The 26,341-nt window shown below is 45.7% G+C and overlaps 1 protein-coding gene across 5 annotated transcripts in view; it reads left to right on the top strand.

Moving 5' to 3' along the window:
* LOC115094582 (transmembrane 9 superfamily member 2-like) overlaps nt 1-26,341 on the top strand; it is a 467,181-nt gene that overhangs the window by 309,272 nt on the left and 131,568 nt on the right. For 4 of the 5 annotated variants that reach the window (XM_029607789.1, XM_029607788.1, XM_029607786.1 and 1 more), the window contains exons 11-13: nt 13,010-13,129; nt 14,421-14,478; nt 24,499-24,658. In XM_029607789.1, the coding sequence (XP_029463649.1) occupies nt 13,010-13,129; nt 14,421-14,478; nt 24,499-24,658 (338 nt within the window). The remainder of the gene's footprint in view (nt 1-13,009; nt 13,130-14,420; nt 14,479-24,498; nt 24,659-26,341) is intronic. The other variant, XM_029607790.1, reaches the window with a different exon arrangement.

Genomic DNA, 26,341 nt, shown 5'->3' with positions numbered 1-26,341 from the left:
CAGGCCATAAGAACCTGGCAAGTACCCAAAAACTAAGTCTATTCCATGTTACCGTTGCTAGTAATAGTGGTGGTTATTATCTAAGTCAACTTAATTAATAGCAGGTAATGGACTTCTCCTCCAAGAACTTATCCAATCCTTTTTTAAACAACTTCTACAGCATCGAGCCCCGCACTCCGGCGGTGATACCCTAAGGTCCCTCCCCCAGTAGAGTTTCCCAGTGTGATTTCCGTGATTCCCCGGAGGTTTAAATCCTCGGTCCGGTGGCCGAATCGCGGCAAGGACACAGCCCCCGGGCGAGGTTCGGGTGAGGCTTACGAGGCGCCTCAGTCCCGGCGTGGACGAGGCAGCGGGTGCATATCCTCAAACGCGGCGGTGAAGGTATTTCCCCTCTCCCACCGCAGCCGGAGACCGCCCGGGTTCCAGTCGGGAAGCGCCGAGGATCAGGTAAGGTGTATGCCTTTACTTCTGGTCTCCGAGGAACCGAGGATCGGCGGCGTGGCACGCCGTGGAGGGCGCCATTTTGTGGCCTTGTTCAGGTATTGAGCACCCGTGATAGGCGCAGATCTATGACTAGGCGCATATTCTATTCCTCCTTGTGCGTATATTGCTAACCCTTATTGCTAAGCGCATGTTGAATGACATTGAGCGTGTATTGCTAACCGCTTATTGCTGAGAGCATATTGAATGACATTGAGCGTGTATTGCTAACCGCTTATTGCTGAGAGCATATTGAATTACATTGAGCGTATATTGTATATTGCTGCCGCATATTATTATTGTGCGCCTGTTGTATTCCGCGCATATTGCTGCCGCATATTATTATTGTGCGCCTGTTGTATTAAGCGCATATTGCTGCCGCATATTATTATTGTGCGCCTGTTGTATTAAGCGCATATTGCTGCCGCATATTAGTATTAAGCGCCTGTTGTGCTAAGCGCATATTGCTGCCGCATATTATTCAATGGAACAGAACGCCTCAGCGTCTTCAGCGGGGGTGCCTCCTGCCTCCGGCATTAAAGCCCTCGGCCTCTGCTCCGCATGCCAGCTTACAGCCACGCACAGTGAAGAGCCAGACTCCCTTTGTGCCCAATGTGAGGAGGCAGTGGGACCCTCGGGCCAGGACCAGTCTCAGCCACGATTTGCTGACAGTTCCCCAGGGGCTATCCCGGATTTAGTGGTCAGTCTCGACCAATCGGGAATCCCGGGGGATCTTGTACCCCGGCGATTAGAGGCTGCTTCAATTTCCTGGGTGGATCTCTTTAAGGGGATTCATGCCTTTGTACAGATGCAAACGGCGTCCCGTCCAGGCCCTGCGGTTCCAGTTGTTCCTGCTGTTTCTGCGGTCCCTGCAGTGCCTGCGGCTGCCGCTGCGGTGGCGGCTCCTGTTCCTGGACCCTCACGCCCTTATCGTGAGCGGGACCTCCCGCCGCTGGACAGTCCAGATCAGTCAGACCAGGAGGTTTCACCGGACGAGTCTGAACTCCCAGACGAGGGGGAACTTTCCCCAGGGATTGAGCCATATAGAACCATGAGGCGGTTCTTCCCTAAGGAGGATCTCTTGGACCTGGTGTCCCAGTGCCTGGCGGAGTTGGATATTACAGGTCCCAGCGCTACGGTGCCCTCTGCGCAGAACCCCCTGCTGGAAGGTCTTCGTCCTACAGCCCGCCATTTTCCATTCTTGCAAGCAGCACAACAACTGATAGATTTAGAATGGGCTGCACCAGCGGCCACATTCAAAGGGGGTCGGGCCCTGACGGGCATGTACCCACTGGCGCCGGCTATCCAGGAGCTGCTGGCATGCCCTCAGGTGGACGCCTTGATTAGCGCTGTGGTCAAGCGCACTACCATTCCAGTTGAAGGGGGGGCGGCCCTCAAGGAGCCTCATGACCGGCGACTGGACACCATTCTGAAACAGACTTTTGAGGTGGCAGCTCTATCTTTGCAGATCGCAACCTGCTGCACAGTGGTGACGCGTGCCTGTTTGTCACAGATCAGGAACAACGCTCCAGCAGCAGAAATGGAGTCCGCTCTCTCGTTCCTCACGGATGCTGCATCAGACCTAGTCCGAACAACAGCCAAGGGGATCTCATCCTCCGTAGCTGCCAGGAGGCAGCTCTGGATCTGGAAATGGTCAGCCGATGCGCCTTCAAAGACACGCCTCACCAGATTGCCCTTTAAGGGCTCTTTCCTGTTTGGCAGCGACCTTGATAAACTGGCCAGCACATGGGGCGCTTTTCCAGTACCTCGACTGCCGGAAGATCGGTTCAGGAGGAATCAGCCCGCCTTTCCAAGGCCCTCCAGGGGTAGAAGTTCCCAGCGCTTCATTCCCTACAGGAGTCGCTACCAGGCACCTCGTCCTCAGGCCAGGAACCAGTCCTTTCGGACCAAGCAGCGCAAGAGGGGAGCAGGCCCGGGCTCCAGTCCCGGCCGCGCCTCACAATGAGAATCCGCCGATCCATCTGAGGGACGGAGCCATAGGGGGCAGGTTAACCCTCTCCTACCCCAGATGGGTCGAGATTAAGTCGGACCAGTGGGTCCTCGCCATCATCCGAGAGGGGTATTATCTGGACTTTCATCATCTCCCTCCAGACAAGTTTGTGGAATCTTCCTGTCCCACACACAAGAAGGCAGCATTGGAAGCTACCATGGCGAGACTCCTGTCCTTGAAAGCCATCATCCCAGTACCTGCCTGGGAAGTGAATTCTGGACACTATTCCATTTATTTCATGGTACCCAAGAAAGGGGTACCGACTTGAGGTCCATACTGGACCTCAAGTCCGTCAATCGATACTTACGGGTCCCGAGGTTTCACATGGAAACTCTGCGCTCCGTCAAGACCGCAGTACAGCCAGGAGAATTCCTCACGGCCTTAGACCTGTCAGAAGCCTACCTGCATATCCCGATCCATCCGGATCATCAGCGCTACCTACGCTTCAAGGTTCTAGGACACCACTTCCAGTTCCGGGCTCTGCCCTTCGGGTTGGCCACGTCACCGCGGACCTTCACCAAGGTGGTCGTAGTGGTAGCGGCGGCACTCAGGCGGGAAGGAATTCTGGTCCATCCCTACCTAGACAACTGGCTGATCAGGGCGAAATCTCGAGAGGAGAGCCATCGGACGACCGACAGAGTGATCGCCCTTCTGGAAAGCTTGGGCTGGGTAATCAACCTCAGCAAGAGTTGCCTACAGCCTTCCCAGTCACTGGAATACCTTGGAGTACAGTTCTACACCCAGGCAGACACAGTCAGTCTCACTGCCAAGAGAAAGTTGAAACTTCAGCAGCGTATCCAGTACTTGATGGGAGCCAGTCGGCCCATAGCTTGGGATTATCTGCAGGTTCTCGGTCTCATGGCATCCACCCTGGAAGTGGTACCTTGGGCGAGGGCCCATATGAGACCTCTACAGCACTCCCTGCTCTCTCGCTGGAGCCCCCGGCTACGGAACTATTCCATGCACCTACCTCTGCCGGCCAGAGTACGGACCCAGTTACGGTGGTGGTTGCAGTCCAACCACATGAGCAGGGGGTCGAAGATGTCCTCCCCCACGTGGACTCTGCTCACCACAGATGCCAGCCTGAGCGGCTGGGGAGCACACTGCGAAGAACTCGCCGCACAAGGGCGGTGGAACAGAGAAGAGTCAGCGTGGAACATCAACCGTCTAGAGGCCCGGGCAGTCCGATTGGCATGCCTTCGATTTGCTCACAGACTAAAGAACAGAGCAGTCAGAGTGATGTCCGACAACGCCACCACGGTGGCATACATCAATCGTCAGGGCGGAACCAGAAGCCGACAGGTATCGCTGGAGATCGCCCTACTGATGGCTTGGGCAGAGGCGAATCTTTAGGACATCTCCGCCGTCCACATTGCCGGGAAGGACAACACCACGGCAGACTTCCTCAGCAGAGAAAGCCTAAATCCAGGAGAGTGGCAGCTGTCACCCACAGCCTTCCAGATGATTGTGGATCACTGGGGGATTCCGGACATGGATTTACTGGCGGACACGTCCAATGCTCAAGTACCCAGATACTTCAGCCGCAAGCGCGACCCGTTCGCACACGGAATCGATGCCCTTGTTCAGCCATGGCCTCCAGGGACTCTGCTATACGCCTTTCCTCCGTGGCCTCTGCTGGGCGCCATCATCCACAAGATTCAGAGGCACCGGGGCCTAGTTCTTCTAGTGGCACCAGACTGGCCAAGAAGACCCTGGTACGCGGACATGAGAAGACTACTGGCAGTGGAGCCTCTTCCCCTGCCTCCTCTCCGGGACCTTCTACGTCAAGGTCCCATCCTCCATGAGGATCCGGCTCAATTCTCTCTTACGGTCTGGCCATTGAGAGGGCTAAACTGAAGAAAAGAGGTTACTCGGAGCCCGTGATAGATACACTCCTCCGAGCTCGCAAGTTTTCCACTTCCCTCACCTACGTAAGGATCTGGAGAGTGTTCGAAGCATGGTGCGACACTCATGGCACCAATCCACATGTGACCACAATCCCTATTGTGTTGGATTTCCTGCAAGATGGCCTTCAGAAGGGACTCTCCCTCAGCTCCATCAAGGTTCAGGTGGCTGCGCTGTCTTGCTATGGCCCTAGGAGGGATGGCAAGACCATCGTCAAGCACCCAGATGTTTCTCACTTCCTGAAAGGAGTCAAGCATATCTGTCCACCACTAAAGTGGCCTGTGCCCTTATGGAACCTCAACCTCGTTTTGGATTTCCTCGCGGGATCCACCTTCAGACCCCTTCGGGGCCTGTCTTTCCGCTCTCTAACTTTGAAGATGGTGTTCTTGCTGGCTATATGTTCAGCACGCCGCATCTCAGAGCTACAAGCGCTGTCCTGCCGGGATCCATTTCTCAGGATCACTCCTGAGGCTATCCATCTTCGCACGGTCCCCTCCTTTCTACCTAAAGTGGTCTCACAGTTTCACCTTAACCAAACTATATCCTTGCCTACCACGGCGGGTTTGAAGAAATCTGAAGAAGGGCGTTTGCTACGCCATCTCAACATAGGCAGACTACTGCCCAGATATCTGGAAATGACACAAGAAGTACGAAGGACGGATCATCTATTCGTCCTGCACAGCGGGAAACGACAAGGGGAAGCGGCCTTTTGGCCCGCTGGATTAAAGAAGTTATCAGAGCAGCTTACGTGGAGGCTGGGAAGTCTCCGCCTCTACAAGTCAAGGCTCATTCTACCAGAGCACAAAAGGCATCTTGGGCAGAATCCAGGATGCTGTCGCCCGCAGAAATCTGTAAAGCGGCGACGTGGTCCTCCCTCCATACCTTTTCCAGGTTCTACCGTCTGGATGTCCGGGCCAGGGAGGACTCAGCATTTGCGAGGGCGGTACTACATGGTCCTCAGGCAGCCTCCCGCCCAGGCTGGGAGTAAAGCTTTTGTACATCCCATTCGTTCTGAGTCCATCTGGCTACACGCCAGGAAACGTTGAGATTACTTACCTGATAATCTCCTTTTCCTTAGTGTAGTCAGATGGACTCAGCATCCCGCCCAGCTGCCTGTGTACATGGGTTTCACTGATTCAAGGTCAGCCATGTCATCTGTTTCCATAAAAGCGTACACTCTACCAGGTGTCAACGCCTTCCGGTTGGGAATGCTGGCGGTCTCCAGCTACTGTCAATCGGTCAGGGGAATCCTGTTTCACTTTTCACTGAGCGTCAGTACACACATCCATAACAGCTTTTGCAAGGAAGATTACTAAGTTGCTACGCTTCCTGTGGGGGTATATATACCCGTGCTGACGTCAGATCCGTCTCCTACTGCTAGCACGAGCATACTATACCCATTCGTTCTGAGTCCATCTGTCTACACTAAGGAAAAGGAGATTATCAGGTAAGTAATCTCAACATTCTTTTTGTTAGTATAGTTTTTACTGCTATCGCTTTTATATTTCCTGATTTGTTTTATAAGGACTGGTGATGTTTCTTTTCTTCCTTTATTACACTGCATACAGAGACTCTGGCTTGTTGCGGTTTCCAATTCAGTTTTTGTCTGCATGCTTCTAGTTATGCGTTTTGGTCTCTTTATTCTTTGTTAGGTGAGGGTCAGCACATGTGATTCAGGTGAAGTTTTCTGCTGGCGTGTAGTTTCTGTGTAGGGCTCTTTAACAGCCTGACATGGTTCGTTTTCCTAATAGGAGATGTATTGGTGTCTTAAGGCCTGGTGTAATATTTTCAGTGTTGCCTTTTCTTAGGTTAGTTGGTTACTGTTTAAGTGCTGGAAATTGGTGCTGTTTTGGTGTGGACTGTTTACTATTTATGCAATTTCTTTTAGACAGAATACGTATCTTTCCCTTGTGTCATTCTTAACAATAAAAATAATACTGGGCCTTTATTTTTTATTTCCGCCATGAATTGTAATGAGCAGTGAATTAAACATATAAGCGTGGTCTGTCAGGTGTGTCACTATGGGAAAAAGGTTGAGAACCACTGATCTAGACTGCACTAGAATACATAGGAAATCCACCCAGATCTTTGTTTCTTTTGACAAAAACAAACTGGGTATGGCAGTGAGCAAACAACTCTCTCCAACTGGCTAGCAGATTGTATAGACTTCTGCTATGAAAAAGCAGACCTTTCTCTCCAGGTGCAAGTAAAGGCGCACTCAGTTAGAGCAATGGCAACCTCAGAAGCATACTATCGTTCAGTACCGATTGTCTACATCTGCAAAGCTGCAACATGGAGCTCGTTTCACACATTTGCAGCTCATTACTGCCTGGACAAGGAAGGATGACAAGATTCAGCCTTTGGACAATTTGTCTTGAAGAACTTATTTCCAGTATAATTCCAACTCCTTCCACATCCAACCTGCTGTGATTTCAGGCTGCCTCATTTTTTCCAACAGTGCACCAGTTGTTGTGCCTGTTGCACAAGTTGTTCACTGTTGGTCCAAAACAAAGATGACTCAGCCTGTAGCTTGCTAATCACCCATATGTGATAACTATCATCCTGCTTGTCCTGGGATAAAGCAAAATTGCTTACCTGTAATAGGTGTTAGCCCAGGACAGCAGGATGTAGTCCTCAAGAAACCCACCCACCAACCCGCGGAGTTGGGTCCAAAACATTTTATTTTATTTTTTCGCTTACACTTACTGCTACAAATGAGACTGAAGGGAGACCCCTGTGCCTCGAGGGATAATGGCATGCTCAGTGTGCCAGTCAAAAGTTTCTAGAAACTTTGACAGAAAGTTTTCTGTGATAGGGCTCCATCCAGTGACGTCACCCATATGTGAGGACTACATCCTGCTGTCCTGGGATAACACCTATTACAGGTAAGCAATTTTGCTGTACCTATAAAGGCCACATATAGAGATTTCAGACATTATGGAGGAGGTAGGCATGAAAGTAGCAAGGGATTCATGACGGGGAGTGTTTAAGCTATAACTTGTGGATAAAATACCAGCTCGACCTGCCCTCCATCCCTTGAATAAAATACACAACACAGTAACTGGGATTATATAGGTCGCAGTTTATTACTACAACTAAACCTGAGCCCTTACAAACTTGAATGAACTCAAAACCCAACTTCCCCCCCCTCTCCCATTTTCCTCCCCTTTCTCCACCACCTTATCCCCAGTGATGAAGTAACAGCACCCACCCCGCTCACTCTGCCTCGTACCAGCGAGAGTAAGCTAATACCAAGAACCAGGCCCCGTAGTTCTTCGGTCCCCTGTGTAGTGGCCCCCCCTGGCTACACGAGGCTTGCCCCCCTGTCCCCCCCTCTGTAAACCCCCCTTACAAATTCCTCTTGGGCTCGGGTTTTTCCGCCACAAACAAGTTGGACAACTCAACTTGTTCCCCCCCCCCCCCAAACTGCGGCTCTACCATTTGGCTACTTCCCTTTCCAACCCTTCCTGTATGGAGTTATTAAACAGGTCCATACCGACATCGGATAAATGCACCCTGTCACCCGCGAATAATCCTGCTTCCTCAATCCACGACCATGTGTGCCTAATCCAAAATCCTCCCTCCCACCCCATCCATTTACCCAATTGCCTATTCAGTTTTTTGACTCCCATTTGCCAAATTACCTCCTCTCTATTGCGTAAACGAATAGTTATGTCGGACCAACCGATGTGCATGTGCGGCCAACGTATCCAAAGCTGGGAAAGGTCTTTTTTCATACAGGTAATTCCCTGCATGTTTATATCCAATGTCCGTTTCCACCCAAGTGAATGATGAGAATATTTGGCGCTCCCCACATGTCGATCCTCTCGTACAGGAAAGGTAGGAGTTCGTCCCAGATCATACCCCTTTTACTGAACCAAGCTAACCGCCATCCCTTCTTTTCTAACTCCAAATTCTCCCCGTAGGGACGTTTCAGTGCTCTTCTTTGCACCCTGTGGATGTATGAATGGCCCACGATCCAGGCACATCCAGTAAAGTTCCTCAACCCCCTTCTTTCTGCAAAATAAATACAGATCGTTAATTTCACCCCCAATCCCCTATCCCTTTCCCTTGAGAGCCTTTACGATCGAATATATGACCAAAACGCATTTGACTGCCACCTCCCCAAACCCTTAATTCTACTAACCGAGAAACCTGCCTCAGCTGTGGAGGTTGCCGCCCCGATGCGAAAGGAATGTGAACTGTATGCCCGCACATCCCGTCCCATCTTACTGATGACTGCGCTCAAAGGATTCCCATTCTTGTAAATCAAAAAGGCTTCATCACGTTTCGGCCGAACTTCCATATACTTTTCAGCTAGCCTCACTTGGATACACCTTTCTGTTCACGTCACGCTCTAACTTAATAACAGCTCCTTTTCCCCCCTGGTCCGTTTTTGACTTTGCAATGAATAGTCTTACCTCGGACTCCAACAGCTGTACAAACTGACAATTGAGACCGACTTCCCTTACTCTACACCGAGATAACGCTACCAACTCGAAACAGCAAGACCTCGTATCGTGAAAAACAAACTTGCGGCAAATTTGCAAACAATCTAAATCCTCATATCTAATTGGCCGTCTGTCTTCCATCTTACCCATACCCCGCTCCCAACTTCTTAACGCTTTCTTTACTCTAATACTGCTTACTGGATTGCCCCACCCGCATACCTTTTGAAAGAAAGCAAAACCTGCTAAATGGGACCGTACGGATGCTACCAAATACCCACCCCTCCTGGCCCCTATTATGAATTCTACTACGGAGTGTTCCGACACCGGACCCTTTGTCTTGCAAAAAACCTATAACTGTCTTAGCTCCTTGAAGGTAGGCCTTCCAAGTCGCTGGGGCAACTGAGCATCGGAGCAGCTCCTATTCCTCTTCGTCACCCTGCCCGATGCTAATTTCCTGCCGTCCATCGCCCATCTGTGTATACCCGTAAAAGTCTGCAAGGACGTCAACATTACATTCCTTAAGACCTCGCCCTCCGTCCTAAGTACTTGTTCGAATAATTTATCTAGAACGTATTCGTTAAGTTCTATTCTTATGTTTATAATTTTTTTTTTTTTTTAATCTCTCGAAAATCCCCTTCCCCTTTCCGGAAATCTGCCCCCTTTTCCCTATATAGTATTAGGTATTGATAGGTTTGTTTTTTTTTATATGCGTTTTCCTTGTGTCGCAGTTTTTCCCACTGGTGCCGGTTGCGCTGTCAAACATTTTACTACTGGATGTGCCGAGCACGCATGTCTAAACTTACAACCCGGAAATAAACAGGTGGACCTGTTAAATCTCCAACACACGTCTGTATTGGGCGCCGTTGTCTTCAGGTCGGTAGTTATGACTGTATTCCCCATCACTTTACCTGGATGCGAGTAACTAGCGCTTACGCTTCCTCCCTCACTGCCCGCTATGTTAACTCCTTGCTCCGCTCTCCCAGACCCTGCACCCTTGTTGGTCATCTGGGTCAACCATAAATTAATATCCTGCGTTCCCCATGACATAAATCTATTCCCTGCCATTTTTTCCCTAAAGCGCTTATCATAATTAAACCATGCCCACCCTTCGTAATCTTTAAATGCTCCCAGGATGCTGTCCCCATAAGACAGCAGGGCTCCATATTGCTCTGGCTGATAATGTCCTACGACACTGGCTAATCTAAAGAAACCCCTAACCCAATTAATTATGTTTTTGGGAAACCTTGTGCTGGTGCTACGATCAACTTTCCTCTTCTTGCCCTTCTTACGTGGCTTCTTGTCTCCTCTCCTGCCTTCTAAAAGGTGGAAAATGTTTACATATCTCCTTCTCTTGATCCTCATACGTAATTTCTTGGGAACCCCTTCCCATAATTCTGTTAGTGATGCTAACGCAGGGTGTCCCATATCCTGACTCAGCCCTGACTTTCGTAATGTTGCCGAATTGCTACTATCCGACATGTAGGAGGCCGAGGAATCCAAACTAGAACTAGAACTCCCTGTGTGCTCTTTCCTTCTCTAATTCGCTTTTTTGCCAGGTCTTTTAATAGTAGCCTCGCCCTCATTACCTGCTGGCGATCCTTGCGTCATGTGAGCCAAAACCGCCTGTGCTCCTCTGCTTTCCAACCCGGCAAGCTGACTACTGGGGTAGTCCCTCTCATCCCTGGACCGTTCCCTCCATTGCTCCGTTGAAGACACTCCCGGCTCCTGCCTGAGCGCTAGACCTGCAAATGAAGACACACCGCCGGCAGCATCCGTTCCAAATATATTTCCCCCCCGTTCGTCTCCCCGTCCCCCTTGATTCCTAGCCCAAGTTGGCGTATCTCGTCTCCCCCTTACCTCCCCACTATCTCCTCCCCCTGTGGCAAACTCTGTCTGCCCATAATCCCAACCTCCCGCCTCTAGCTCCCTGGATTCCCGAGCCCTTCCCCGCTTCTGCCTCCCTAAGGTTGCTGGTGCGAATCCCCTTCCCAATCTTACTCCCCGATTAGCTATGATTGAATTGCTTGGTCACCAACATGGCATGCCCGCACTCACCGCATGCTTGTTCTTTTGCCTCTCCGCTCCGCACTGACCGACCCTCCGCTTCGAAAGTGACTCGATGGATACCCCTGCTGCGACCACGCGCTCCTATTTCGCTCTGCTCCCGGCCTGTCGGCCCGCTCCTTCCCGCCCGACTCGACTCTGCGTCATCTTTCTCGCGCACGCCTGCTCTCTCCCACGTGTCGCGGTCCTGCTCTCTGGGTGCACATCCAGCGATCTTCTGTCTTTCTCCCCCACCTCCAGCTCCCGGTTGAGGTTGGCGGGGGAATACTGCTGTTGCTCGGACGGTAGTGACGGCGAAGGCGAGGAAACCTGATCACTGAGGGGCGACGCCTGGAAATCGCTTCCAGAAGCACTGAGGGATATATCTAGGCCCTGGTACTTGGTTCCCTGCCTGCTCTTTTGTACTACCGCAGCCGCCTCCTCCGGGGTCGCTTCGGGTCCACTTTCCCCTGAGCTAGCCACCTGGCTAGGAGGTGGTGGCGCTGGAGCCAGTCTATGTAAAACCAGCTCCATAGGCTAAGTGCGTGCGGCATACCACTCTGGGCTTTGCGCCCCCTCTTGTATGCCGCCACTGCGACCTGCTCGGGCCTAGTATTTTTTTCTTTGCCGCGAGGCATTAGACCCGCTGGGACACCCAAATACAGTGCGTGACGATCGCCTCCTCCTCGTCCCTCCCTCCCTCGATGTACCGAGTTACTTTATTATTATTTTATGAATTCGCTGTTCTGCGCCTCAGTCTCACAAAACCTGCCCACCTTGAAAAAACAAGTCTTGCTGCCTGCCTTCCCCTCAGGTTGCTGACCGTTGGCAGCACTGCACCTCTCCTCATTCCAGTCCTTTTATCCTATTGGCTAATCTGAACTCTGCTTGTCCTTTTCCTATTGGCCATCTTTCCCACCTTTCCTAGAAACCCCCTCCCCCTGGCCTTCCCTTTCCCTCACTGATTCTCCCCAAGTTATACACGCCGCACAAGACAGGCTTGCCCGGCTTCTCTTTTATTAAAGGCTTTGAAGTGTCTGAAAGGCAGAATGTAAGATATGAAAGTTGTTGGTAGACAGTATTTTATGATTGGTTATTTTAGATATTGTTTGCATAGGTTTTAATAGTGTTTGCAATATTTCTTATTGCATGATTGGATCTGGGAGCAGTGCAAGTGTAAATGGAGTGGAGGTTATGTGTTTGCATAATATATATTTATGTACATCGCGGTAAGCTTTGCAGGAGGTTCTATTGTGGAAATGAATAAAATGATGCCATAGGCAGGACAAAAAAAGAATAATTCTGGTCATTAACATGTGACATTTGATTTTTCACATGCTATCTAAAGAAGTATGTTATTTTAGGACTACCTTGCTCACCTTCACCGCCCAGGTATTCTTTTATAAAAATCCATAGATTTTGACTTCGTGAAAAGAAACCACAGGGAAACTGCTATTTCAAAAGAAACCACAGGGAAGCAGCTTTCCCTGTGGTTTCTTTTGAATAGTTTCAAAGGAAGGAAGACTGAGATAAATATATATGAGCAAATTGATTTGAATGATACATCTGTAAGTTTGTGATGCAGTATAAACAGCAGTCAGTGCAAGCTATTGCACTCTGAACCAAATTTGTCCTGTCAGCATGGAACACACATTCCTCCCCCCTGAAGAAGCCAACTACAGCGAAACAATATAACTGTTGTCGGGGGCATAAGAACAAACTCCAGTTTGAAATGCATCTGAGAGAAATGATAGTCACTTCTCAAATGTGGTTGTACAGCAATGTTGACACTGGCTTCATTTGTTATAGGCAATATAGCCCCATAATGAATTAATTGAAACTGAGGAAGGTTGAACAATGTAAAAGCACAATAGTTTCATGACTGTTTTTTGGAACATTTATGGTTTTTCAGCTTTTTTTACACTTTGGAAAAAATGTGTTGTAAATTAAATTTTTTTTATAATATTTATTTATATGCGATTTTCTATTGCACTTGTAGTTATTTGTTTTAGGGTTACACTACTTTTGTGTGTGTGTATATATATATATTTATACATAAGAGAGAGAGATAACGATATGCTAATAAATAGTAATAACTGAATATTTTGTGTCTCTTCAGTTTTAGCCTGTCTTGGCTTCCTTTCCCCTGCCAATCGAGGAGCTTTAATGACCTGTGCGGTTGTGTTGTGGGTTTTACTTGGAACTCCTGCTGGCTATGTATCTGCCAGGATGTATAAAAGTAAGTAAAGATGCTGAGAATGCATCATGTGGGTGCTGTACAAGTTTGTCAGTATGTAATGTGAATGCTTTAAAATTGCTCCACAGTGTTTAATTTTTTTATTTGTGTAGTATATAAATACAGTTTATGGGGTAGGTTCATCAGTTTTCTCTGGTTCTATTGGGTTTCTAGCTTAAATTGAGCTAGTGTCTCCTGGGACTGTGGTGCCATGAAACTACCTGGGGTATGTCCTATATTTTTTTAATCTAAACACCCTCCTCTCCCCTCTCATCTTCTATCTAGTCTAGTACTTAGTCAGGGATCACAGATCATAGCTCCCTGCAGAACCCAGTATTCATGCATCCCAAGTCTGGTCACTTTTGTATGATGACTGGGACTCCAACCCCCTCTCTAAAGGCTATTAACACAGCCTTTGTAGCATCTTCAACTCTGTTCAGCCTAAAGACTTGAGTCCAAATTTCTCATATGGCATAATTGTATCTATTTTAGGGCTAGTCCAATGATGCAGTGATAATATTGGGTCCTCTTATGGGAGGAGCTTTGGCTTCAATTCTTGGACCTGGCTTCTCAGGCTGACTAGGTCTGTGGATGCTGCAGAGGCAATGTTGAGAGTCTCTGGGAGGGAGTCACAGCAGTTACTCAACTGTGTCACATACTAGCAGGCTGAAACACCCACTTATACCCAGTTTGAGGGAACTATGGTATGTTTGTCCCAGCAAATGGACAGTTGTCACAATGGCTGAGCTAGACAGAGGGTGAGGGAATAAAAATGTGGAAAGTACTCTTGGGTATGTCATTGTCCTGTCCTGTGAGTTTCCATTTGACCTGGAAACTCTCAGGATCAGTAGGAAGCTGCACGGGAATAATATCAGTCTCTGAAAATATTTTTGGACTTGAGAGCCCTGCTTCTTGTACTATTGAGAAGGTAACAAGTTACGAAAACAAAGGATATGTGAAAGCTTAAAAAAACAACAACAAAAGGAAATGTATAATATTTAACAGAATGCACCTTTTTGGCTTACATGCTTGCATAATTTTTATTTTTAATGCATATGAGCATTAAAAATACCAACTGGTCCAGGGTAGGTATTTGTACAAAGTTTTCAAATTAGAAATTGTTAATCACTTTGCAACACTCAGCCTTTTCTTTCCTTTCTCTCTATTCAAAATACCATTTTTGAACATAAGTAATTTTTTTTCTATGGACATCCTGACATATTGTTACCCTTGGCACAATAATACCTTTTCAAATAAAACGCATTTATCTTTATAATTTTTGTTTGCTTCTCAGCCTTTGGAGGAGAAAAGTGGAAAACGAATGTGTTACTAACAGCTCTTCTTTGTCCTGGGTTAGTACATTTTTTCCTGTCTTTCTTTGCTTTATATAATGCCCATTTTTTCATTTTGCTGTTCTCTTCCCTGTGGAGCAATCAATACAGCAAAAGTGATGTAAGATTGGCAGAGTACACCTGATCCTCCTATGGCCATCTTGGCCACATTTTGCTAAAAACTAAAGAAATAAAGGCTACAGTGAAATGTGCAAATATATTTAATATTAAGATTACTTAGATTATATAAGTATTTTGCAGTGACTTATTAAATATTAATTACAAGATTGAGGAGTTGGCAGGTACACTCTGGCTATGAAATCCTCTTCCCACACTAGTCAGGAAAGTGACACACAGAACTTAATTAGGTGGAGGGTGGCTTCTATAATACATGTAGGATTCCTGCAAGGCTTTGATACAATAAGTTTGACACGTAATCATTTTCTCATGTATGCAAGAATTGAACCTTTTTAAATTGGGGACGAGCAAAATCAAATTTTATTTTCAACCTGATTTCCTGAGAATTTATGGGAATATACAGTGGCTTGCAAACGTATTCGACCCCCTAAAAAGTCAACAGCTTTGTCTGGATTAAAAATACTTGCATAGATTTGTTTATTGCAAACCAGTATGTTCTTAAAGTAAATTTTGAAAGTCACAATTCATTATTTATCTGCATTTTTTGTAAAATAAAATAAAAAATTGAAAAATGCTGCTTGTGTAAGTATTCAATCCTTCAGACTAGTACTTGGTAGAAACCTCTCTTGCTGCAGTAACAGCTTTAAGTCTGAGGTAAGTTTCTGCCAGCTTTGCACAATGTTTGTGAGTGAATTTTGCCCATTCTTCCTGGCAGATTTGCTCCAGGTTGTTCATGTTGATTGGATGACACTTATAGACTGCAGTTTTCAAATAATGCCATAGGTTCTCAATTGAATTGCAGTCTGGACTTTGACTTGGCCATTGTTGAACATTCACGTTTTTGTTGTTCAGCCACTCTTCTGTTGCTTTAGCCTTGCGCTTGGAATCATTGTCCTGCTGAAAGGTGAACTTTCTTCCAAGTTTTAGTTTTTTTTTTAGCAGACTGAAGCAGGATGTCTTGCATTATCTCCTGATATGTTTAATCATCCATCCATCCTTCGATTTTAACAAGATGCCCATTCCCTGATGAGGAAAAGCATCCCTACAAGATGATGCTGCTGACCTCATATTTTACTGTTGGAATGGTGTTTGCTGGAGAATCTATTTATTTATTTTATTTATTTGTAAGCTTTTGTATACCGAAGTTTAGCGGAAGGCCTTCGCGCCGGTTTACAGGTATAACAACAGTTTACTGGTGTCACACAACAGGTTTGACATCAGTTACACAAAATGTTAAATATAACAGCAGATTATATAAGTTTACAGGCATAACACAATAGATATAACATCAGTTACAGAAAAAGATTAATGACTACATTCATAGCTGTGGGAGGTGAGGTAGGTTTTTGCTCCGAAAGAAAAAAAACATTACAGAGAACATATGTTTAAACCAGCAAGATATGTTCTCATGATTGCCGGTATATAAAAACCTTAAATAAATAAAATAAATAAAAATGTTTATAGGAGTAGATATGGAGAATAGAAAGTGGCTGTGGGAGGTGCTAAAACTAGAGACAAATGAATCATCAGGCTGTGTATATTCATGCAGTCAGGTTTTGTCATGGTGTTTACATCATCTAGCGTTAGTGGTTTCTCCACGTGGTGAAATCTCGTGATTTTATAAATTACAATAGTGTGATATCAGTTGGGCTTAGAAGGCTCAACTGAGTATGATGCAGAATAAGAGCTGGGTGGTGAAAGAAGTAGTTGAGATTAGTAAGGTTCTTAATGGGAGTTGAGATTCTTGGTGGTTGTTGTGGCGTGAACAATTAGCCAATTCCTTCTTTGTAGGCTTGTCTAAAGAGCCAGGTTTTGAGCAGTTTTCTAAATATTTTAGTGTTCTGTAGTCTCAGGTGTTCCAGTAGGGAGTTCTAGAGGCGCGGTCCTGCTATTGATATGGCTCTGTTTCTTACAGTAGTGAGTTTGGCTGTTGTGACTGATGGGATGTCTAGATGTGATTTGTTTGTTGATTTAGTATTGCGTTGAGAATTGTGTCGTTGTACAATGGTGTTTAGGCATGTGCTTTCGCTATTGTGAATTGCATTGTGGAAAATGGTTAGAGTTTTGTATTCTATTCTTTTTTCTACAGGTAGCCAGTGTAATCCTTTTAGTACAGGGGTGATGTGGTCAGATCTTTTGCGGCCGGTGAGGATTCTGGTTGTGGCTGTGGCTGTAGTATTTGGAGTGGTCAGATGGTTGATTTGGGTAGGCCTATCAGGAGTGAGTTGCAGTAATCAAAGCTTGTAAAGATTAGTGATTGGAGAATGGTTCTGTATTCAGGGTGATTCAGTAGAGGTTTTTAGGTGTTTGAGGATTAGTAATTTGTGGAATCCTTCTTTGATTTTCATTGCAATGTGTTTCTTATAATTCAGCTCTGGGTCAATCCATATTCCTAGATCTTTCACGTTTTCTTTTAATTTGATGAGTGTGTTGTCAGTTTGTATGGCATGGTTCTGGTGAGCTCCGGAGATTTTTCTTTCAAGCAGTATACATTCAGTTTTCTCCATATTAAGGCATAGCTTCATGTGGTTTAGCATGTTTTTTATAGTATTGAGGTAAGTGGCCGAGAGTTTCATTGCACTTTCGAGGGTGCTTGTTACAGGTATGATTAGTTGGATATCGTCGGCGTACATGAAGTATGTGATGCCGAGACTCGTGAGTAGCTGGCATAGGGGCAGGAGGTATATATTAAATAGAGTGGCTGAAAGAGCGGAGCCTTGGGGAACTCCGTTTTCTAGTGGTATGGTATCTGAGGAGTGGTTGTTGACGCTTGAAATATCTGTTTTTAAGAAAAGAGGTAAACCAGTCTAGAGTTTTACCAGATAGACTGATTTCAGCTAGTCTGGAGATTAGGCTTTTAGGTTCGACCGTGTCGAAGGCGGCGGAGAGGTCGAGTAGGATGAGGATGAATCTTTGTCCATTGTCAAAACCTCTTATTATTGTATTTGATAAATTGAGGAGTATGGTTTCTGTGCTATGATTTTTCCTGAATCAATGTTGGGTGGGGTGCAGGATGTTTGTTCCGAGATGATCATTGAGTTGTTTAAGTGCTGCTTTTTCCGTCAGTTTGGCAAGGAGAGGTAAGTTTGAGATTGGGCGGTAGTTGTTAAGTTCATCTGGATTGAGGTTCTTTTTTTTTTATTATGGGTTTAATTGTGCCAATTTTTAAGTTGTCTGGAAGTTCACCTTCTTCTAGAGATTTATTTATGATTGCCATGATGGATGGAGTAGTGGTTTGAGCTATTTCCTTTAAGGCTCGTATCGGGATTATGTCGAGTTCATGGCAGGCCGGGTTTAGAGTTCTTAGTTTCTCCATTTCAGTAGACGATATGGGTTTGAATGTGGTCCATGGTGTTATATCTTTGATGTTAAGCTGTGCATTTTGGTGAGGGGATTTGTTTATATTCCCTGTTATTTTGCTGATTTTGTTTTTGAAGAAGATGGCAAGTTCTTGGCTTAGATTTTCGGTTTGGGGTGAGGGCTGCTTGTTATTGTCTGATATAAGGTTGTTTACTATGTTGAATAGTGATTTTGTGTTGTTTGCGGAGTTTTTTGCTGTAGTAATCTCATTTCGTTTTGTTTATCAGCTTTTTATATGTTGCCAGTTGTGTGCGATATCTTTCCAGAGTCAGAGGACTTTTATTTTTTCGCCATTCTTTTTCTTTCTTCCTTAGGGTGGATTTGGTGTCCCTTAGTTGTGTGTTGAACCATGGGTTTGTGTTTTCTCTTTTGTTCTTGGTCTGATTTGTTCTTTCAGGGTTTATAGTGTTGGCAATTTCCGTTGTAAGTTGGTGCCATGATTGGGTGGCATTATTTATATTAGAGAGGTCTAAGTTTGTTAGATGCTTTTCAAGTTCTTGTTGGAGAAGGTCTGGTTGGAATGGTGGTCTGTATTTGAAGGTGTAAGTTTTATTAGTTTCGTTCTTGTTGTTTATGTTGGCTTGGGTCTTGCAGTGAAGGAGATAGTGGTTGGACCATGGGACTGGAGTGTAGGATATTGTTGTGTTTGTGAAGAAATTGTCGTTTGTGAAGATCAGGTCAAGAGTGTGACCAGCTTTGTGTGTGGGGTTGGTCACATGTTGAGTGAAGCTGAGTGTGGATAGAACGTCCAACAGGGTTTGGCAAGTTTGAGATAGTGGGGAGATGTCCATATGGAGGTTGAAATTCCCGAGTATAATTGTGGGTTTTTTGAGGCTGATGTTTGTTATGAAGAATTCGATGAGGGGGGATATGTCGTTGTCGAAGTCTGGGGGGCAGTATACTATGCATATTAGCAGATTTTCTGAGTCTAAGATGGCTATTTCATATTGCCATGGGAGTGTGTATGGGATCGGTTTCATGGTGAAATGTTTTTTTTTGATTAGTAGTAATCCACCTCCTCTGCGGGATTTTCTGGGAATTGAGAATAAGTCGTATGAGTTGTTGTTTATTTGGTTTGTGATTACATGGTCTGTATTTTTAAACCAGGTTTCGGTCACTGCGATGAAGTCAGGGTTTTTCTCTTGAATGAGGTCTGATAAGAGCATGAATTTTTTTGTGAGGGCTTGAGCATTTTTGAGGAAAAACAAGCGATAGATCATGCTTTTTAGTGATTTGTTGAAGATGATCTTGATCAGGTGTCTGTGTCTTTCATGAGGGTTAGTATTAGGTGTCAAGGTCATCGTTGTATTTTGAGTTAGTTGTGGTATTCTTTCTATTTGCCTGGGTTGTGAGGTTGTTTTGTATGGGAGGTGTGTTTGAGATGATGGTACATATGTTGTATTGGAGGTGTTGGGTGATTTATCTTAGGATGTAGTGGAGGGTAGTATAGAGGTGCATTAAGTCCAGGTTAGCCTTTGGTATTATGGTTCACAGCTGTGAAGATCTTTGCGTGTCTTTTGTCTGTCTGGATGATGTTGGTGGTAATGGATGGTGTAGGCGAGTTGGACAGGGTCATTGTCAAGTGGGGGCTCAATGGTCTTGTTCAGTCAATTTGTGGTGGAGATGGGGTGCAGGTTCAGTCTGTGGTGAGATCAGTTCGAGCAGTATAGCATCCGATTTGAGGGGTCTACTAAACTTATGCTAGGTCTTTATTTAAGAGTTGTCGACTCGTTAAGGGGACACACTAAGGGGTGCGCCAAGGGGCATGCCCCTTTGTGGAGCTCCTTAGGCGTGCGACGCAGGCGAGCGGCGCCAGAGGCGTGTTATATGTAGCCGGGTCCCACGTCGCCGCTTTGGGTGCGTCTGTGGGCGGCATCAGAGGAGGTGGGATGAGGCAGCGGGGTTCTTCTGGGCCTTCCCTCTGGTGGGTCAAGAGGCTTGTTTTGCGGCGAGGCCTACCGTGGAGGTAGGTCGAGGTCCGGTCGGCCTGGCGCGGGCCGACCGGACTTAGATTTGCACCACACATAGCATTTTGAATGTTAGCTAAAAAGCTCCATTTTTTTCTCATCTAACCAGAAAAATCTTATCCCACATTTTTCTGGGTCACTCTGTTTTCTGGCAAACTCCAGACGTGCTTTGATGTGGTTTTGCTTCAGTAATGGCTTCTTTCTAGCCATTCCCCCATGAGGCCAGATCTCTTGATATGGTTGAATGGTGCTCCTGTAAGTAATATGAGTGTTCTGTAACTGGTCTTATACAGCGCACCTCCTTCCCCACACCTGCCGGGATGGGTGGTGCTGCAGGCAATTACCTCTGTCACTTCCTATACCTATGTAATCCAAATACCTCTGAAAAGATTTTGGAGTTTTCCACAAAATCAGACTTTTCAGGTTTAGCAGTTACAATAAAATAGACAAAACATGACTCTACAGTCCTTGCTGATGAGAAAAGCTTTGTATCATTAGAAAACTTAACATATAAGAACATAAGTTGCTATACTGGGTCAGACCGAGGGTCTATCAAGCCCAGCATACTGTTTCCAACAGTGGCCAATCCAGGTTACAAGTACCCAAACATTGTACCATGCTCTAATTGTGTATGTTCTTATTGTACCCCGCTCCGAACATAGGAAGGGCGGGTAATAAATGCTTTTAAATAAATAAATAAATAAATAGATAGATAGATAGATCCCTTGCCAGTATTAGCAGTGGCTATTCCCTAAGTCAACTTGATTAATAGCATTTTATGGACTTCTCCTCCAGGAACTTATTTAAACCTTTTTTAAACCCAGCTACGTTGACTGCAAATTGATCACTTCACTTTCTCCCTTTCCAGATCATTTATAAATGTATCGAAAAGCACTGGACCAAGTACAGATCCTGAGGCACTCCACTGTATCTTGTACCATTTTCCATTAAGAAAACAGACCATTTAATTCTGTTTCCTCTTAACCAGTTTGCAGTCCACGAAAGGATATTGTCTTCTAACATATAAGAACATAAGAGACCTTCACTTGCTTAGGATATATTAATAAACATAACTAGCTGGGGGATGATTTCATATGATGTGGTGAGAGCTTGCAGGCGTGGTTCTGTGCTGCTCTAGGGCCCCACTCCCCACATCTAACTTCATTGTCCCCCTTTGTTGTGGCAAATTTTACAAGCTATGGCTGTCTGTGCAGGCTTTGACAGCGAGCAAAATATTGGTGAGTGTTTTCTGGCACATTGTTATTGCTGATTGCCACAAAATGGTCTGAAAGGACAAGCAGAAGCCAGCAGCGATGAGTAAGATGGCTGACACTGCAAGCAACCCCTCGTGCCACAGAGGCCCATAGGGGAGCCTGGGGATATAGCAGAAGTGATCTGTCTGCAATGGATGTAAAATTAGGCAAACTACACTCGTGATTTGACGAGTTACAATCCCTGCTTACCAAACATATGCGCCGGATTGTTGAAGCCAAGACGTGGATTGTGGTTGTGGAGGAGCGAGTGCAGGCCCTTGAGCGTGATTTGCAGGTAGCTGGGGCAGACGCGGCAAAACATACTGGTTTGGCCTCTGTGGAAAACATGATGCTGGGCTTGATGGACCCTTGCTTGGTCTGACCCAGCATGGCAAGTTCTTATGTTCTACTGTGGTTTGTATTCCACCCAAATCTGCAGATTTTTTTAGGGGGTCGAATACTTTTTTCCAAGCCACTGTAAAACCAGAAAAGTAACTTTTTTTCCCCCTGATATTTAGCAGTGTTGTATAACATAGGCCTCTGGCAAATCATAAAAACAATTATTTTTTAGCACGCAGTGTATCTACTGGTGAGTTTTCAATAAAGCTGTATTTGCATCTGCTGGGTTGGAATGCCTGTAACACAGACAGAAGAAATAATTATCTCAATAGTTGCTGGTCACCTGCAATTTCTTATTTTCTCCATAACTTTCCATGGAAAATACAATAGGCTTTAAAACAGTGGTGTAGCCAGAATTGATTTTTTGGGTGGGCACAAGGTTAACATGGGTGGGCTGTAGGCATGCAGGTCTGAGACCTACTAGTTGTTTTTTTTATTGATAAATAATGTCATATACTGCTCCCTAGAATGACTTTCTAAGTAATTTGCAACAGCCATTATGCATCATGTGTGTAAATTTAAAACATCTTACCTCAAGCACTTACCAGCATTAAAAATTCCTTATTCATCAGAATTTATTTTATATTTATTGCAGTTTATAAATACACAAGTATAGAAAGCAATCAGATCCAATCATGTAATTAAACAGAAATGAATGTGTTCTTTCATGAACCATCTTTGCAGAAAACCAGAAATCTTCATAAATACAATAAAATATAATTAATCATCAGAACAGGTGCAGTGCAGAGCTAGGGCAATTCACATTACAACTAACATGAAAAAATAATTTCAAATTCTGGTGTCACCTCAGCAAAAAATAACCCTCCACTGCTATTTTGTGAAGTAACACAAACTCTTACAAAGAAAGAGGTATCTAGAACCTTGCCATACAGTCACAGCACTGACTCTCAGGATTCAAATAACAGCAATCTTATGAAAAAGCAGCAATACAAATACTACACCAGGCCCTAGAACATTAATACATCACCTATGGGAATAACAGAACAAGCTGGACTACTACTACAGAGAAACTACATGCTAGCAGAAATACTGTATTTCAGTCACACACACAGGCAAAACAGAGACCGATCTTTACCTAATATAGAAATAAGAGACCACAAATTAGAAACAGAAACATGCAGATAAAACCAAAATAGAAAGTCTGAGAAACTTAAGTCTCTGAACAGTGGATACTGAAGAAAGAGCAAAATATAAGAAATGCACATTCCCAAAGATGGCATATCTAACATCTCAAAATAATTTTTTTAATCAGTTGGTCCTGGTCTCTCTTTCCTATTTTTTCCCTTGCGCTCATTTCCTAATTCCTTTTCAGTGTCTTTCTTCTATTTATTTTATTTTATTTATTTAATTTTATATACCGACAACCGTTTGCACATCGTGCCGGTTTACAAGTAACTTACAACCAAAAGATATATAGGCAAAGCCTTTACAGATAACAGTATGTAACATAAACGTAGTAACAGAGCAAGTAACTAAATAACTTAGGGAGTGAGGGAAGGGGGTAGTCGAGACAAAGGAGGGGGCGGGGGGAGGGTAAGAACAGACACATAAGGATAAGATATGTATAAGGATTCGAGGAACAATTGATATGTACACTGGTTATACACAGGGTTGTGTAAGCGCTATTTTGTGAAGTAACATTCAGTAACATTCAGGCTCCCATTCTACTACTGTCTTCTTCCCTTCCACACACACACATACACGCTTTCTCTCACAGTCTCCCTCAAGCTCTCACTCTCATATGCTCTCCCTCCCACATACACAAGCTCACATTCTCTGCAGACACACATACAAGCTCTCACTTTCTCACCCCTCCCCAGGCTTACATTCTTATGCACACACAGACGCACATCCAGGCATCCATTCTCACCCACACACTCAAACCCAGACTCCCATTCTCACCCACAAACCAATGCTCCTATTCTCACCCACACATACACACATTCAAGCATCTATTCTTACTCACATATTCAAGCTTCCATTCTCACCCATACACAAACCCAGGCTCCCATTCTCACCCACACACAAACCCAGGCACCCATTCTCACCCACACATACACACATTCAGGCTCCCATTCTCACACACACACACACACACATTCAAGCACACGCACAGCTTCTGCTTCCTCCCTCTCCCAAGTAGGAAGATCAGTTGTCCTCTCCTGCTGCCACCGGCTTCTTGCTATCTTTAGGCCGTACGGCCTACCGATCTTCCTGCTTGGGGGGGGGGGAGGGGGAGGAAGTGGAAGCTGTATGCAGCGCTTCTGCTCCCCCCCCCCCCCCCCCCCCAAAAAAATAGGAAGATCGGTGGGCCATATGGCTGCAGGATCGCTTCCCCATGTGTGCCGTGCAAATGCATGGAATGGCGTGTCGGCCCTGGGTCCTCCTCTTTGCCGCACAGAAATGGGATCCCGCGACGGCCTTGCAGGTCCGGTGCTCCACTTCGATTCCAGTTGGGTGGGCCTGGGTCCAAATTGGGTGGGCAGCTGCCCACCCAGGCCCACCCGTGGCTACGCCACTGTTTTAAAATAATGATTTTCAACCTTTATATTTCTGTTTTGGGGCTTCCTGTGCATTGACAATGTGTTCCCTCCCCTGGCAGTGCTCCAGAATCCTGCAGAATATATCTGAGAGACTTGGAGCCCGCAGACCTCTCATTCGTAGATAAATTAATCTGATCACCTGATATCTTTTACAACTTTGCCATATACTTTCCTTGCCAGCTATTTTTACTGGTCATCGCTGACTCTGAGAAACAAGGATATGATTGTGTGCTTCTAAATTAATTTCCTAAAACGTTTGAGGGTAAATTGCATTTTTTTTTTTTTTTAGAATTCTCATATTGTAATATATAAGCATCTCTTATCTTGTAATTTTGGAACTTTGGGAGTGTTTCTTTACAGAATCATCTTTACTGATTTCTTTATTATGAATCTTATCCTTTGGGTGGAAAAATCTTCTGCTGCAATCCCATTCGGCACTCTGATTGCTATCTTGGCAATGTGGTTTGGAATTTCAGTGCCATTAACATTCATTGGGGCATACTTTGGATTCAAAGATCGGGTAAATTTTTTTATGTACTTTTTGTTCATATTGTTCATTCACTAACAATAAAATGGTAGAATTATTTTGGATCATTCCATGCCCTTCTCTTTTTTAAGTTAGGCTCACTTCCTGTTTATAGGTGTTGATATATATGGTCATCATTCATAGCTGAGTATACATAAACCACAGATATCCAGACTGAACTGAAGTTAGAACAATGGGTTGAATCGGGGGGAAAAAAGGAGAGCAAGGGAGGCATTTGCTTGTAAATAGTAAATGCAAGCCAAGTTTCATGAGCGACAATAGAATCAGATCAAGTCCTTGTCATTTTATTTGTCAAGCCAATGTGACACAGTCTGGTTTTGTATTTATTTACACATTTTCTGATATGTGAGTTTGATCTTAGGGTAGAATGTGCTCCTGATTTTGTATTTTTGATTCAGCAGTTTTACCAAAAAAAAAACCTCAGAATGATATTGGACTTTCTCACAGGACAAGCAGGATGGTAGTCCTCACATATGGGTGACATCACAGGATGGAGCCCAATCTCTGAACGCTTTTGTCAAAGTTTCTAGAACTTTGACTGGCAGCTACAGGGCATGCCCAGCATGGCACTAAATCTGCAGCCAGCAGGGGTCCCCCTTCAGTCTTCTTTTTTCCGTGCAACAGTAGCCACGCGGGTTAAGGAGCTCCACAGAGATTCCTCACGGTTTAACTAAAAACCTTTATACCCCACAGGGGTCCCCCTTTCGAATTTTTCCTTCAGCGGTACTCCGGTTAAGTCCCTTACCTGTTTTTGGTCGATTCCCGTCGGGTTTGGCCCTTGCGGCCTACTGGCCGTCGACCGCACCACGGCTCAATTTTTCAAAGGCCATGGCGTCTGGGTTCCGTCGGTGCCCTAACTGTACTCTCACCATGTCCATAACAGACCCCCATAAGGTCTGTGTAATGTGCCTCAGGTGCGAGCATGATGTCCTGACTTGCACCAAATGTGCCTTAATGACACCAAAAGGTCACAAAGCCAGAATGGAGAAAATGGAACTTCTCTTCCGTTCTCAATCTCCGACGCCGTCTATTGCTTTGACGTAATCCAAACAGGCGCCGTCCACTTCGTGCCAGCATCGGGCACCTGCTGGTGACCGTCCGACGTCGACAACTTCCCGGCCATCGACTACCTCTACTCCCCCTCAGGATCAAGGAGATCATAGAGAGAAGCATCGGCATAGACACCGAAAGCCTCGGACCATCGATGAAGGAAAATCATCGACTTCGCCATCATCCGAGCCGCCATCGAAGAAACCCCGTCCAGAAAAGGCATCGACCCTTTTTGGGACCGGGTCACCGGGGCAACCCTCACCTGGATGGGTATTGGGAGCCGTGTCTCTGCCTTTAACGGTGGTCCCTCCGGCTATGCCTCTGCCTCCTTCTCCCCTTCCGGAGCCGGGGCTGCTTGCTCCAGGTCTCCGTGAAGAGCTGGACCGGATGGTTCAGGAGGCCATCGATAAGGCGATGCACAGATTCCAAGTTCCTCTGCCAAAACCGGTGCCGGTTGTGGAACCAACCACTGATCCCATTCCAGCAGCATTGGCACCGCTGCTCTCGAAGATGGAAGCGCTTATAGCCATTTTTCCACCGATGGATCCTTGGTCACCAATGGCTCTGGTGCTTTTCCACTTACACTGTCATTGGGAGGAGAAACAC

The sequence above is a fragment of the Rhinatrema bivittatum genome, chromosome 6 (assembly GCF_901001135.1).
Source record: "Rhinatrema bivittatum chromosome 6, aRhiBiv1.1, whole genome shotgun sequence".
NCBI lineage: Eukaryota > Metazoa > Chordata > Amphibia > Gymnophiona > Rhinatrematidae > Rhinatrema > Rhinatrema bivittatum.
This window is presented reverse-complemented; position numbering and strand designations above follow the sequence as displayed.